The 15,743-nt window shown below is 42.2% G+C and overlaps 1 protein-coding gene across 1 annotated transcript; it reads right to left on the bottom strand.

Annotated features, from left to right (window-relative positions):
* Positions 1-1,615: 1,615 nt before the first annotated feature.
* On the bottom strand, positions 1,616-10,985 carry LOC139405169 (NLR family CARD domain-containing protein 3-like). The gene is made up of 10 exons (XM_071147587.1): positions 10,918-10,985; positions 10,717-10,801; positions 10,359-10,587; positions 8,183-9,980; positions 7,723-7,896; positions 6,966-7,139; positions 6,209-6,382; positions 5,079-5,252; positions 2,493-2,539; positions 1,616-2,171 (listed from the first exon to the last, which is right to left on the bottom strand). The coding sequence occupies exons 1-10, from the start codon at positions 10,983-10,985 to the stop codon at positions 1,639-1,641; spliced, it is 3,456 nt and encodes a 1,151-aa protein (XP_071003688.1). The 3' UTR covers positions 1,616-1,638.
* Positions 10,986-15,743: the final 4,758 nt, after the last annotated feature.

Here is a 15,743-nt window from a genome sequence, read left to right as displayed (position 1 = left end):
AATACATAAACAAACAGTTATGGTTACAATGAAATGGGGAGGTTCCCTAGTGGGCCGACAGCTTGGTGGAGAGCGGGAGGTGGGTGTGGGCTGAAAAGGCGGGACAGAACAGGAGGAGTCACTACACAGTTGATAATTATATTCATTGAAATGCTAATCCTTTGCACATGAACATTGACTCATTCAGGACAAATTGCAATCAATATATATTTACGCCCAGTGTGTCGTCATGATTTATGTTGGAATCCGGTCCTTCTGTGGAGAGTCAGTTCATCAGTGTCTCTCTCTCTCTGGTCTAAACTTAACCTGTACCCCATCAGTGTCCATCAGTGTCCACTGAGGTACGGTCTGAAGAGGATTTCCTCATGACGGGGTTTTATTCGTAACAATAGAAAAGGCGGGTCTATGATCCCAGACCATGTCTGTGCTCACGGGCGCCAATGACTGGGTTAAACTTTAAAGGGAATACAGTTCTCTTTCTTTAAAGGTTTAACCTTACATCATTTCACAAATAGTTTCATCTTTACTCATTCATTTTATACAATAATTAGATGCAAACCCCATAATTGAGAAATGTATATATTCAGATATATAGTTATGTGTGTTTCCTGTCCTCTCTGAGGTCACCAAAATGAAACACGTTTAACACCATTTATTTATGGCAGAGAGGCAGAGAGACTAGAAAACAACTGTGGAACAATATTAAACATCGATAATGAATATATATATATATATATATATTGTTAATCTGTAGTGTAGGACCCAATAAATGTAAGGAGGGAGGGGTCTTATAACCCCTCCCCTTCTATTAATACAACATAATCAATTATTATAATACATCAAACATTTGGTACAGCTATTATCTATCTAGCTACCATCATGATCCCTAGGTTACCCCTGACAATTGTCCCTTAAGTGTCCACGGACCACTCCCACCTTCTCACAAGGGGACATCTGGTATCAAATTCCCATTTTGGGGATTTAGGAGTTTGGCCATGTGAAATCCTTGTTCTCTCTATGTGTCTCCATACTGCATGGCCAGGGGGAGAGAGTCTCCGCCAGGAATTTACGACCTGAGATAACAGAACCTGGGTGTAGGAGAGAGAGAACCCACGATCTATACCCAGAAAGGACCACGTCATGACAGTGTGTTCTGTGTGTAGAGTGTGTATGTAGCATGTGTGTGTCCAGTGTGTGTGTGTCCAGTGTGAGTGTGAGTCTGTGTTCTGTGTGTGAGTGTGTGTCCAGTGTGTGTGAGTGTGTGTCCAGTGTGTGTGAATGTGTGTCCAGTGTGTGTGAGTGTGTGTCCAATGTGTGTGTGTGTGTCCAGTGTGTGTGTTTGAGTGTGGGTCCAGTGTGTGTGTGTGTGTGTGTGTGTGTGCGTCCAGTGTGTGTGTGTGTGTGTGTGTGTCCAGTGTGTGTGTGTGTCCAATGTGCGCGTGTGTCCAATGTGTGCGTGTGTCCAGTGTGTGCGTGTGTCCAGTGTGTGTGTGTGTCCAATGTGCGCGTGTGTCCAATGTGCGCGTGTGTCCAATGTGTGCGTGTGTACAGAATGTGTGTGTGTGTGTCCGTCATGAGTGTGCATCCAGGGTGTGTGTGTGTGTGTGTGTGTCCAGTGAGTGTTACCATGGTTATTATTTACAGGGACACTGAGGAGTTATAGTCATTATAAACCCTAAACCCTGGATAGAGGGGCTCAGTGAATGTGGAGGTGAATGTGATCAGGTGGGTCAGTGTGTCAGAGGAGGCTCTATAGAAGGACAGAGTGCCGGCTGGCCAGTCCAGATACACTCCTACTCTGTGGGAGCTGGAGGAGGGGACGTCTATGAGAGTGAGATTATATTTGTGACAGGCATAGTAACGGTTGTCATAGCAGAACAGACTCCAGGACTTGTCATTGGCTCCAAGACAACATTCAAGATCCCCTCTTCCCCTCCTGCTGATTCCTTTATATGTCACTCCTATATCAGCCATGCTCCCACTCCAATCTACCTCCCAGTAACAGCGCCCAGTCAGACCCTCTCTACACAGCACCTGTTCCCAGTCCTCAAATCTCTCTGGGTGATCAGGATACGGCTGCTTCTCTCTCCTACATGTCACCTTTCTGTTCTCCTCAGACAGAGAGAGGAGTCTGTTTACTGTGTTTAGGTCCAGTGTGAGATCACAGACATCTGATGGATGAAACCAGACACAATATTAGAAATCATCATCATTCACATTAGAATGTTAACTCACTTTTCACTAATTCATTTAATGTAGATGTTTCTAGGTATCAAAATGAGAAGTTAAGGTAACTTGAGACTTGTTGAATGATCATATGTTATACTGTATGGTAATATAAAACACACTTATTCACAATAGTTACACACACACACACACACCCTGAACACACACACACCCTGAACACACACACACCCTGAACACACACACACACACACACACACACACAATACTTATTCTTAGTCATATTCTTCACAGCAGTCAACACTCACATTTTCTAAGCCCAGGTTTCATTGTGTTCGCTCCACCATGTTCCACACTGTAGCAGTAAGCAGAAGAACAGACAGTCATTGAGGGATACACCTGAACACACACACCTGAACACACACCTGAACACACACACACACACCTGAACACACACACACACCTGAACACACACACACACACCTACCTGAACACACACACACACACCTGAACACACACACACACACACCTGAACACACACACACCTGAACACACACACCTGAACACACACACACACCTAAACACACACACACACCTGAACACACACACACACACCTGAACACACACACACCTGAACACACACACACACCTAAACACACACACACACCTACCTACCTACACACACACACACACACACCTACACACACACCTAAACACACACACACCTACCTACCTACACACACACACACCTACACACACACCTACACACACACCTAAACACACACACACCTACCTACCTACACACACACACACCTACACACACACCTAAACACACACACACCTACCTACCTACACACACACACACCTACACACACACCTACACACACACCTACACACACACACACACCTACACACACACACCTACACACACACACACACACACACAGACACACCTACACACACACACACCCACACACACACACACACACACACCCACACACACACACACACACACACACCTAAACACACACCTAAACATACACACACACCTAAACACACACACACACCTAAACACACACACACACACCTAAACACACACACACACACACACACCTAAACACACACACACACACACACCTAAACACACACACACACACACCTAAACACACACCTACACACACACCTAAACACACACACACACACACACACCTAAACACACACACACACCTAAACACACACACACCTAAACACACACACACCTAAACACACACACACACACCGAAACACACACACACACACACCGACACACACACACACACACCTAAACACACCTACACACACACCTAAACACACCTAAACACACACACCTAAACACACACACACACACACACACACACCTAAACACACACACACCTAAACACACACACACCTAAACACACACACACACCTAAACACACACACACCTAAACACACACACACCTAAACACACACACACACACACACCTAAACACACCTAAACACACACCTAAACACACACCTAAACACACACCTAAACACACACACACACACCTAAACACACACACACACACCTAAACACACACCTAAACACACACACACACACCTAAACACACACCTAAACACACACACACACACCTAAACACACCTAAACACACACCTAAACACACACCTAAACACACACCTAAACACACACCTAAACACACACCTAAACACACACCTAAACACACACCTAAACACACACACACACCTAAACACACACCTAAACACACACACACACACACACACCTAAACACACACACACACACACACACACCTAAACACACACACACCTAAACACACACACACCTAAACACCTAAACACACACACACACACACCTAAACACACACACACACCTAAACACACACACACACCTAAACACACACACACACCTAAACACACACACACACCTAAACACACACACACACCTAAACACACACACACACCTAAACACACACACACACACCTAAACACACACACACACCTAAACACACACCTACACACCTACACACCCCCACACACACCCACACACCCACCCCCACACACACACACACACACCTACACACACACACCTACACACACCTACACACACACACACACCCCTACACACACACACACACACACACCTACACACCCACACACACACCTACACACCCACACACACCTACACACACACACACACCTACACACACACACACCTGAACACACACACACACCTGAACACACACACACACACCTGAACACACACACCTGAACACACACACACACACCTGAACACACACACACACACCTGAACACACACACACACACCTGAACACACACACACACACACACCTGAACACACACACACACACACACCTGAACACACACACACACACCTGAACACACACACACACACCTGAACACACACACACACACCTGAACACACACACACACACACACCTCAACACACACACACACACACACCTGAACACACACACACACACCTGAACACACACACACACACCTGAACACACACACCTGAACACACACACCTGAACACACACACCTGAACACACACACCTGAACACACACACACAGTCAGCATATAACTTTGTCCAAGTGGTGGTAAGAATGTTTGTCTTAACTAGCCTGATAAGTCTAAGAACACACGATTGACTGTTCTGTTGTTTGGCCTCCTCTTTTACAGTTGTTCTATAAGAGTTACAGGAGTCCACCCAGGTGGACTATCTCATCAATGGAATGTATCTGATTCAGGCGTTTAAAAGTGATAGTTGAGTGTTTACATTTCAACATGGTTCAGTTCTGATATGAACATTGACATAAACCCTCTACATACTTGAGTTTCTCCAGTCTGCAGTGTGGATCCTCCAGTCCAGCAGAGAGCAGTCTGACTCCTGAGTCTCCTGGGTGATTGTAGCTCAGGTCCAGCTCTCTCAGGTGTGAGGGGTTTGACTTCAGAGCTGAGACCAGAGAAGCACAGCCTTCCTGTGTGACTAGACAGCCTGACAGCCTGCAAAGAGTAAAATCATATTAAAAACACACTGATATTCTTTGGTGGTGAAAATAGTGGCAGTATATGTTTTTCTAAATGTTCATTGGGGGTACAACAAAACATGCTAACCTCTCACCATTACCAATAACAGAGGATACAACAAAACATGCTAACCTCTCACCATTACCAATAACAGAGGCTCCAACAAAACATGCTAACCTCTCACCATTACCAATAACAGAGGCTACAACAAAACATGCTAACCTCTCACCATTACCAATAACAGAGGCTACAACAAAACATGCTAACCCCTCACCATTACCAGTAACAGAGACTACAACAAAACATACTAACCTCTCATCATTACCAATAACAGAGGCTACAACAAAACATGCTAACCTCTCATCATTACCAATAACAGAGGCTACAACAAAACATGCTAACCTCTCACCATTACTAATTACAGAGGCTACAACAAAACATGCTAAACTCTCACCATTACCAATAACAGAGGCTACAACAAAACATGCTAACCTCTCACCATTACCAATAACAGAGGCTACAACAAAACATGCTAACCTCTCACCATTACCAATAACAGAGGCTACAACAAAACATACTAACCTCTCACCATTACCAATAACAGAGGCTACAACAAAACATGCTAACCTCTCACCATAACCAATAACAGAGGCTACAACAAAACATGCTAACCTCTCACCATTACCAATAACAGAGGATACAACAAAACATACTAACCTCTCACCTTTAACCTCAAATAAAAGGTGACATTCTGTACTGTCTCCTAATATGAAACATTATATCTCAAATCCAAAATGCTGGAGCAAAGCACCAAATTTAAAACTGTAAGCCTCACTGTCCAAACACATATGGTGTGGACTATGTGTGCCTGGTAAACACATGTGGATCTGGTGAACAGTTATCACTTGTTGACCAACTACAGGAATACTGACCTCAGAGTCTCCAGTTTACAGTGGGGATTCCCCAGTCCAGCAGAGAGCAGCTTCACTCCTGAATCCTTCAGGTCATTGTTACTCAGATCCAGCTCTCTCAGGTGTGAGGGGTTTGACCTCAGAGCTGAGACCAGAGAAGCACAGCCTTCCTCTGTGACTAGACAGCCTGACAGCCTGCAAAGAGTCAAATCATATTTAATCACACTGATATTCTTTGGTGGTGAAAATAGTGGCAGTATATATTTTTTAACATATTCAGATATATCTGTGTCCTGAATCCTGCCATATCTATTCATAAATGAATTTCTCATTATTAGAAATGACAAAATTATCGAAGTATACTTATTTTCCATCATAATTTGTATCAGTATAATTTGCAAATAAATTCATTAAAAATCCTACAACGTGATTTTCTGGATTTTTTTTCTAATTTTGTCTGTCATAGTTGAAGTGTACCTATGATGAAAATTACAGGCCTCTCTCATATTTTTAAGTGGGAGAACTTGCACAATTGGTGGCTGACTAAATACTTTTTTGCCCCACAGTATATGGATGAATACCTTTAATTAAAAGGTGACATTCTGTACTGTCTCCTAATATGAAACATTGTATCTCAAATCCAAAATGCTGGAGCACCACATTTAAAACTGTAAGCTTCACTGTCCAAACACATATGGTGTGGACTATGTGTGTCTGGTAAACACATGTGGATCTGGTGAACAGTTATCACTTGTTGACCAACTACAGGAATACTGACCTCAGAGTCTCCAGTTTACAGTGGGGATTCCCCAGTCCAGCAGAGAGCAGCTTCACTCCTGAATCCTTCAGGTCATTGTTACTCAGATCCAGCTCTCTCAGGTGTGAGGGGTTTGACCTCAGAGCTGAGACCAGAGAAGCACAGCCTTCCTCTGTGACTAGACAGCCTGACAGCCTGCAAAGAGTCAAATCATATTTAATCACACTGATATTCTTTGGTGGTGAAAATAGTGGCAGTATATATTTTTTAACATATTCAGATATATCTGTGTCCTGAATCCTGCCATATCTATTCATAAATGAATTTCTCATTATTAGAAATGACAAAATTATCGAAGTATACTTATTTTCCATCATAATTTGTATCAGTATAATTTGCAAATAAATTCATTAAAAATCCTACAACGTGATTTTCTGGATTTTTTTTCTAATTTTGTCTGTCATAGTTGAAGTGTACCTATGATGAAAATTACAGGCCTCTCTCATATTTTTAAGTGGGAGAACTTGCACAATTGGTGGCTGACTAAATACTTTTTTGCCCCACAGTATATGGATGAATACCTTTAATTAAAAGGTGACATTCTGTACTGTCTCCTAATATGAAACATTGTATCTCAAATCCAAAATGCTGGAGCACCACATTTAAAACTGTAAGCTTCACTGTCCAAACACATATGGTGTGGACTATGTGTGTCTGGTAAACACATGTGGATCTGGTGAACAGTTATCACTTGTTGACCAACTACAGGAATACTGACCTCAGAGTCTCCAGTTTACAGTGGGGATTCCCCAGTCCAGCAGAGAGCAGCTCCACTCCTGAATCCTTCAGGTCATTGTTACTCAGATCCAACTCTCTCAGGTGTGAGGGGGTTGACTCCAGAGCTGAGACCAGAGAAGCACAGCCTTCCTCTGTGACTCCACAGCCTGACAGACTGACAAAGAGATCATCATGACTTCACAAACACACTGTTAATTTAACACCAGTAGTGTAGAAGGACAATGGCAGATGCATTTGGTTTATTCTCTCAAACAACATATAGATTCATCTTCCGTCTCCTAGAATTGTATGGTCATATTGTTATACTACTGTGAAAATCAATGCATTTATTCAATACGTTTATCAATATAATATTATATACATATTATAATACCTTTTTTTCTCCAAACTGAATATTTATTCTAGCTGATTAGTACTTGAATGTCATTGTATTTACTCACAGAACAGCTCTGGAGGCTTTGACCACTGGCAGCAGCCTCAGAAGACCTTCCTCTGATCTGGAGTATTTCTTCAGGTCAAACACATCCAGCTCCTTTTCTGAAGTCAGCAACACAAAGACCAGAGCTGACCACTGTGCAGGTGACAGTTCGTCTTCTGAGAGACTTCCTGATCTCAGGTAGCTTTGGATCTCCTCCACTAGAGAATGGTCATTCAGTTCATTCAGACAGTGGAACAGATTGATGCTCCTCTCTGGAGAGGGATTCTCCCTGATCTTCTCCTTGATGTACTTGACTGTTTCTTCATCGCTCTGTGAGCTGCTTCTTGTCTTTGTCAGTAGACCTTGTAAGTGCTTCTGATTGGACTCCAGTGAGAGGCCCAGAAGGAAGCGGAGGAAAAGGTCCAGGTTTCCTGTCTCACTTTGTAAGGCTTTTTCCACAGCACTCTTGTAGAAAGTAACTTCAGACATGGTTCCGAACAGCAAAGAAAAGATACTGGACTTTGTTTGAGGTTTGTCCATTAGATTCTCATTGTTGTTGATGAATGAGACGAACACATATACAGCAGCCAGAAACTCCTGAATGCTCAGATGAACAAAGCAGTACACCTTGTCCTGGTACAGCCCACATTCCTCTTTAAAGAGCTGTGTGCACAATCCTGAGTACACTGAGGCTTCATTGACATCAATGCCAGCCTCTTTCAGGTCTTCTTCATAGAAAATCAGATTGCCCTTCACAAGCTGTTGAAAAGCCAGTTTTCCCAGTGACAGAATGCTCTCTTTATTCCAGTGTGGACCTGTCTCTTCTTTCCCAAGATACTTTTCATTCTTCTGTTTGGTATGAAACACCACAAGGTGTGTGTACATCTCAGTCAGAGTCTTGGGCATCTCTTCTCTCTTATGTTTCAGCATGTGTTCAAGGACTGTTGCAGAAATCCAACAGAAGACTGGAATGTGGCACATGATGTGGAGGCTCCTTGATGTCTTTATGTGTGAGATGATTCTGCTGGCCAGGTCCTCATCACTGAATCTCTTCCTGAAGTACTCCTCCTTCTGTGGGTCACTGAACCCTCGTACCTCTGTCACCTGGTCAACACACCCTGAAGGGATCTTATTGGCTGCTGCAGGTCGGGTAGTTATCCAGAGGAGAGCAGAGGGAAGCAGATTTCCCTTGATGAGATTTGTCAGCAGAACATCCACTGAGGTTGACTCTGTGACGTCCCAACAGATCTTGTTCTTCTGGAAGTCTAGGGGCAGTCGGCACTCATCCAGACCATCAAAGATGAACAGAACTTTGTACTTGTTGTAGTTGGAGATTCTTGATTGTTTGGTTTCCATTGAGAAGTGATTAAGAAGTTCAATGAAAGTGTGTTTGTCCTCTTTCATCAAATTCAGCTCCCGAAAAGGGAATGAAAATACAAATTGGACATCCTGATTGGCTTTTCCTTCAGCCCAGTCCAGAATGAACTTCTGCACAGAGACTGTTTTTCCAATGCCAGCGACTCCCTTTGTTAGCACAGTTCTGATAGGTTTGTCTTGTTCAGTTAAGGGTTTGAAGATGTCGTTACATTTGATTGGAGTCTCTGGTCTTGCTTGTTTCCTGGTTGTTGTCTCAATCTGTCTCAGCTCATGTTCATTATTGACCTCTCCTGTTCCACCCTCTGTGATGTAGAGCTCTGTGTAGATCTTATTGAGAAGTGTTGGGTTTCCTTGTTGAGCGATTCCCTCAAATACACATTGAAACTTCTTCTTTAGATTAGATTTGAGTTCACGTTGGCAAATCACAGCGAGCTCATCTGAATGAAGAAATAACAGAGGATATTAATATTACATCTGTTTTAATGCCTACAGTATTGTAGGACTGTTATAAAGTTTTAAATTATAATAATTTATTCTCTTAACTGCCTGTATAAATGTGTAAATGATTTCATAATGCATTACAGACTGGTGTGACTGATTATATTATTATTGGTATTATTGATGGTATTATTAATGTTGTCTCTCTCTCTCTCTCTAAATTAATCACCACAACACATCCCTGCTGCTACTTGATGAGGTCACTAGGTGGTGTTTTAAGGCTGCTACAATATCATTGAGTTACACAGCTACTTTAGCTGTACTTTAGCTACAGCTTTTAAATATTATAAAACATCATTCAACATGAGCCAGACAGATCTTACATTTCTCCAGTGTGTCAGCAAGCTCCTTCTGGTTCATTTTCCTCAGGACGTGCAGTGTGATCTTCAGAGCCCCCTCTCTGGCACTGCTCTCCTGCTTCTCATCTTCAGCATCCACCACCTCCCTTTCCTGCTTCTGACTCTCAAAGCCTTCTGGGAGTTCTGGACTAAGAATCCTCTTGAACATCTTCATCTCGTTCTTCACAAATGTCATAATTTTCTCTTCAAGCAACTGAAATAAATTAAGTAAATAAGTTAAGCAAGAGAAGAAATGCTTTCTCATCAACACATTAATGAATGATTGACAGATCAACTTTACTTGAGGTAAACAAAAACAAATGTACATAACAGGACCACATACACTGAATATGGAGGCCAGGTCTGTTTGATGACTCTGGGAAGACTGACCACTGAGAATCTCTGACTCTGATCTCTCCTGTTGGTTTCTGTGGACAAAACATGAGATTACATCTCCTCATCCAGGGAGTACACACACACACACACACACACACACACACAGGGAGGGAATGTTAGTTGACCATGACCCATGAGTTCTTCTTACCTTTGTTCAGTAGAAAAGTCTCCATCTCTAAAGTTTATAGGAAGTTCCATAGACTGGTCACTCTTCATGGACACACAGCTGGGAACAGGGGAGGCTGGTCTCTCCTGCTTGATTGGTCTTCAACACAACAGAGACAAACATTACATCTCTCATCTACTCTGAGCTCAGATGAGGAAACATAAGAAGAGTTTCACAAATAGAACTGACTTCCGGACGTTAGTTAATGGCGCGCGAGCAGTGTGTCATTATTAATAACGAGATTAATTTAGCGTCGCGAGCGTTGTAGTCAGTCTGTCAGCCCCGCTAAAAGGCTGGTGTCGTTACTATGCCTTCTCCGGGGGATGTTGAGGTAAATTTACTAACCGGGAGGGTTGAATGATGTAATTTATTAGAGGGCTGGAAGACGCACTCTCGAGGTTGTTTACTCGCTATATCAGATATTAAGATGATTTTTATAATGAATGTATACTGAGGTTGAGGTTCTGACTAGTGATTATTTACCCGGGGTTCAATACCTGCTATTGAGGCGCCCTGAAAATAATATTCAAAAGTTCGGTCCTTGGACACAGAGGGTTTAAACACTAAAGTTACCGTCCATCTAGTGAAGAGAGGAGAACCGGACAGAGGTAGCCAGCATCCGTCAACGAGAGAGGGAGAAGCCTCACAGGGATTTAACAGGTGGAAGAAACAACCGGGGAGCTCCATCGGTCCACAAGAAATGCAGACAGCCGGTGATGATGTAGTGGTAGCTATGGTAACTAGGATGCTGCTGGTAGAGTAGCTAGCTAGATTACCGAGCTGTACCGACTAGATAGGATAACTAGGATGCTGCTGGTAGAGTAGCTAGCTAGCTTACCGAGCTGTACTGACTGGCTAGGATAACTAGGATGCTGCTGGTAGAGTAGCTAGCTAGCTTACCGAGTTGTACCGACTAGCTAGGATAACTAGGATGCTGCTGGTAGAGTAGCTAGCTAGCTTACCGAGCTGTACCGACTAGCTAGGAGGTCGTTCGTCTGTCCCTCGTCTCGATGATGAATCCGGTGAAACACAAATTGAAACAAGGATAGAGAGTGAAAAGGATCTGGCTACACTCACACTGTCCCTGACCGTAAAGAAAAAAGCAAATTGAACAGTAAACTTCGGTGTCTCAACACTGTAACAAACTCCGTCATTATTCCCCAAGATCACCTCAGTCCACTCTGCGCGTAACCGGACAACATCCACACCGAACGGGGACGCGGACAGTTCTGTACGGGGACGCGGACAGTTCTGTACGGGGACGCGGACAGTTCTGTACGGGGACGCGGACAGTTCTGTACGGGGACGCGGACAGTTCTGTACGGGGACTCGGACAGTTCCAGAACACTGACATGAGCAGTGGAACACAATCAACTAAACCCAGTCTTTACAGTGGGTTACATTAGTAATATTCATTTTTTTATTATTATGTGAAACAAACATTTTATAACAATATGTTGAGATCTGGGACCATATCGCCAAAGTGTCTCAGAGTAGAAAATGGGTCGTATAAGTGCTGAGAATAAAGGCATTTTACACTTATGGGTATAAGTAGGGTAACTATGCATGAAGTCTCTAGTCAGCAGATATTTAGGACACCTCGTGAGCTGTCCTAAGTAGTTAAGAGTTAACATCAGGTGTCCTAAGTAGTTAAGAGTTAACAGCAGGTGTCCTAAGTAGTTAAGAGTTAACAGCAGGTGTCTTGATAATACTATAGAATAATGCAGTGAGTCAGTGGTTCCTGAGCCACATGTAATTGTTTTGGAGCAGATAAAAATAATGTTTTGATATTTGATATGATCAATCCATTAATAATATATGTCTTGTGCTTTTGACAATGATTTATGTGTAATAATTAATAATTATGTATAACAAGTGATACCATGTATGTCTCTAAAGCGTTTTGTCTTCATTTTGGCAGATTAACTCATGCTTATTCCCCAAGATTAACTCAGGTTTTCACCCAGTGGCTAAGGAGTTGGACCTGTGGCCTAAAGGTGGCTGGTTCGAATCCCGGTGAGGCCGGGTGCTGGAAAATGTGCTATTTGCTAACTGCTGGCTAACTTTCTGGTTAATTCCTTAGATCTCAAACCTGCCCCATCTTTCCCACGCCAATTGCTAGACTTTCAAATAGAGGTTACCAGGTCATTCAGTTCAAACCACATATGAAAAATAAAACACGTGGCTTGTTGATCAAGTGTTCTGCCTTACAATAATAAATATAATGAAATAACAAAACAAAAACACTAAAATGCTTAGACAGGTTTTGATTAACAAAATAATCTAAATGCTATTTAGTACCATAATGGTATTTACTAACATAATAATATTACTAAAACAGTTTCTAAAATAATTAGGGTTTAGGTTAATGCTAAATAGGTAATACGTAGGGTTAGATGCTGATGTAAAAAGGGCTTTATAAATACATTTGATTGATTGTTAGGTTGAGGGATTTTAAGGCAAAAAACAGTATGTGTTTATAGTTCTCTTCTCTTGCTCCTCCCTGTGGCCTCTGGGTACTACATAACTCATTCACGACACCTGCTAGGCTCATAATCTGAAGTAGCAACTGCATCAGATCTACAAATCAACTAGCTATATCTGTCTATTTGTTTTCTAACTCAGTGAAACTGCGCAGCTTTCACTCAATCCGATGTCTACGAACGAACATTTCGATGCATATCAAATTACCCAGCAGCCATGTAGAAACAAGACATAAAAAAAGTGTTATTTCTTAATTTAAAACATTTCTTCTGGCTGTTTAAATTGGCCACGTCTTGAAAAAGAGGACAGGGACATACGTTTTAGTTAGGTGGTATACCTTTTTCTGAAAACAAATATGGTTAACCATGACCCGAAAAGGTTTCAGGTTTAGCACTGTCGGTCACCACAACGTGTATCCAGGGCGAACAGTGATCACGCTCACCAAGTAGCTGTAACCCTGTTAATATAAGATACCTAACGTCAGCCTGCCGGCAGGTGTCATTGATACAATAGTGCAGCTGCCATTGTGATTCAGAACAATGAGCTGGGAATAGAACGTTCAGAAGGTGAGTTGGTTCCACGGAGCTCAATAGAACTAATAGGAGCTGGCAGGGTGTCGCAGAACAATGAGCTGGGAATAGAACGTTCAGAAGGTGAGTTGGTTCCACGGAGCTCAATAGAACTAATGGGAGCTGGCAGGGTGACGCAGAACAATGAGCTGGGAATGAATAGAACGTTCAGAAGGTGAGTTGGTTCCACGGAGCTCAATAGAACTAATAGGAGATGGCAGGGAGAAGAATGAACAAAAATAAGGCCTGTTTTGTAGCGATTACTAAATAACATAACGTAATATTATGAAACTGGGCTCCATGGCGGATGCAATGAACTAGTTATCAGAAAAAAACGGTGTTGTAAATGTCATGTTTCCAGCCTACTTGTGGCGCACCGAAAATAATATTCAAAAGTTTGGTCCTTGGACACAGAGGGGTTAAACACTAAAGTTACCGTCCATCTAGTGAAGAGAGGAGGGGTAAAGAACGGAGCAGAAGAGACATGTTTGTTGTTTGCTGTAACTAATGGTCAACGTTGTATTGTAATGTATGTATTGTAATGCCAGAGTTGACGTGGGCCATCGTTCAAAAAAAGAGATGCCTCCCTGACCACCAGTGTGTTTGGATATAATGAAGATCAATTCAGTGAAGAAGAACCTCTAGAGTTCTGACCAAAGAGCCCTATAAAGGGTTCTATATATACTGTATACTCAGACAGGCTAACCTCCTATAAAGGGTTAAATATATACTGTATATATACTGTATACTCAGACAGGCTAACCTCCTATAAAGGGTTCTATATATATTCTATATATACTGTATACTCAGACACTTCCTAACCTCCTATAAAGGGTTCTATATATATTCTATATATACTGTATACTCAGACACTTCCTAACCTCCTATAAAGAGTTCTATATATATTCTATATATACTGTATACTCAGACACTTCCTAACCTCCTATAAAGGGTTCTATATATATTCTATATATACTGTATACTCAGACACTTCCTAACCTCCTATAAAGGGTTCTATGTATATTCTATATATACTGTATACTCAGACAGGCTAACCTCTGTCGTGGAAATTTCCTCTATTTACCAAATCATGGGAGCAAACCACACACACAAGTCAGAGTTAGTTATCAAAGTCCATCTTTAATTATCTGAGCTCTATCACAACCCTGTGACTCTCAGATTGATTCAGTGTCTCCCAGTGAATCCTCTGAGAGCCCCTTCCACATTGTAACTGAGGTCCTTTATAGTAAAGACACACACACAGGATAAGACAGCATAGACACAATTCATCGTTCAGCTTTGTCTCCTTTCCCAAACCCCAGAACCATAAACCAATCCTCCAAATCAACAGGCATATATCAAATTGTCATTTAGATACAACCCACTCAAAATACAAACTCCTGGACAAACTCACGGAGAGGAGGGTGAGGCTATAGGTTAAGATAGAAACAACATAAGAGGGAGCATAGAATGATTCCAGACACTGCAACCTTCCTTTCCCCACTATGGGGAAGGTAGAGAGTGAAAGATATGTTTACACATGATGACACTTTGACCTCTCCCCTCTCAGCGGCCATGCAACTTAGTCTTGACATAGAACAGATACTGCAACCCTGCCCACAGTATTATACAAAAATACCATTCTGATGAGAATTAACTTACACACATTTGATAAATATAAAACATCTTACATATGTTACCAACAAATTCTGAATCTTCCCTAACACCTCCTGTAAAGGGTTCTATATATATTCT

Source organism: Oncorhynchus clarkii, unplaced genomic scaffold (assembly GCF_045791955.1).
Source record: "Oncorhynchus clarkii lewisi isolate Uvic-CL-2024 unplaced genomic scaffold, UVic_Ocla_1.0 unplaced_contig_8549_pilon_pilon, whole genome shotgun sequence".
NCBI lineage: Eukaryota > Metazoa > Chordata > Actinopteri > Salmoniformes > Salmonidae > Oncorhynchus > Oncorhynchus clarkii.
This window is presented reverse-complemented; position numbering and strand designations above follow the sequence as displayed.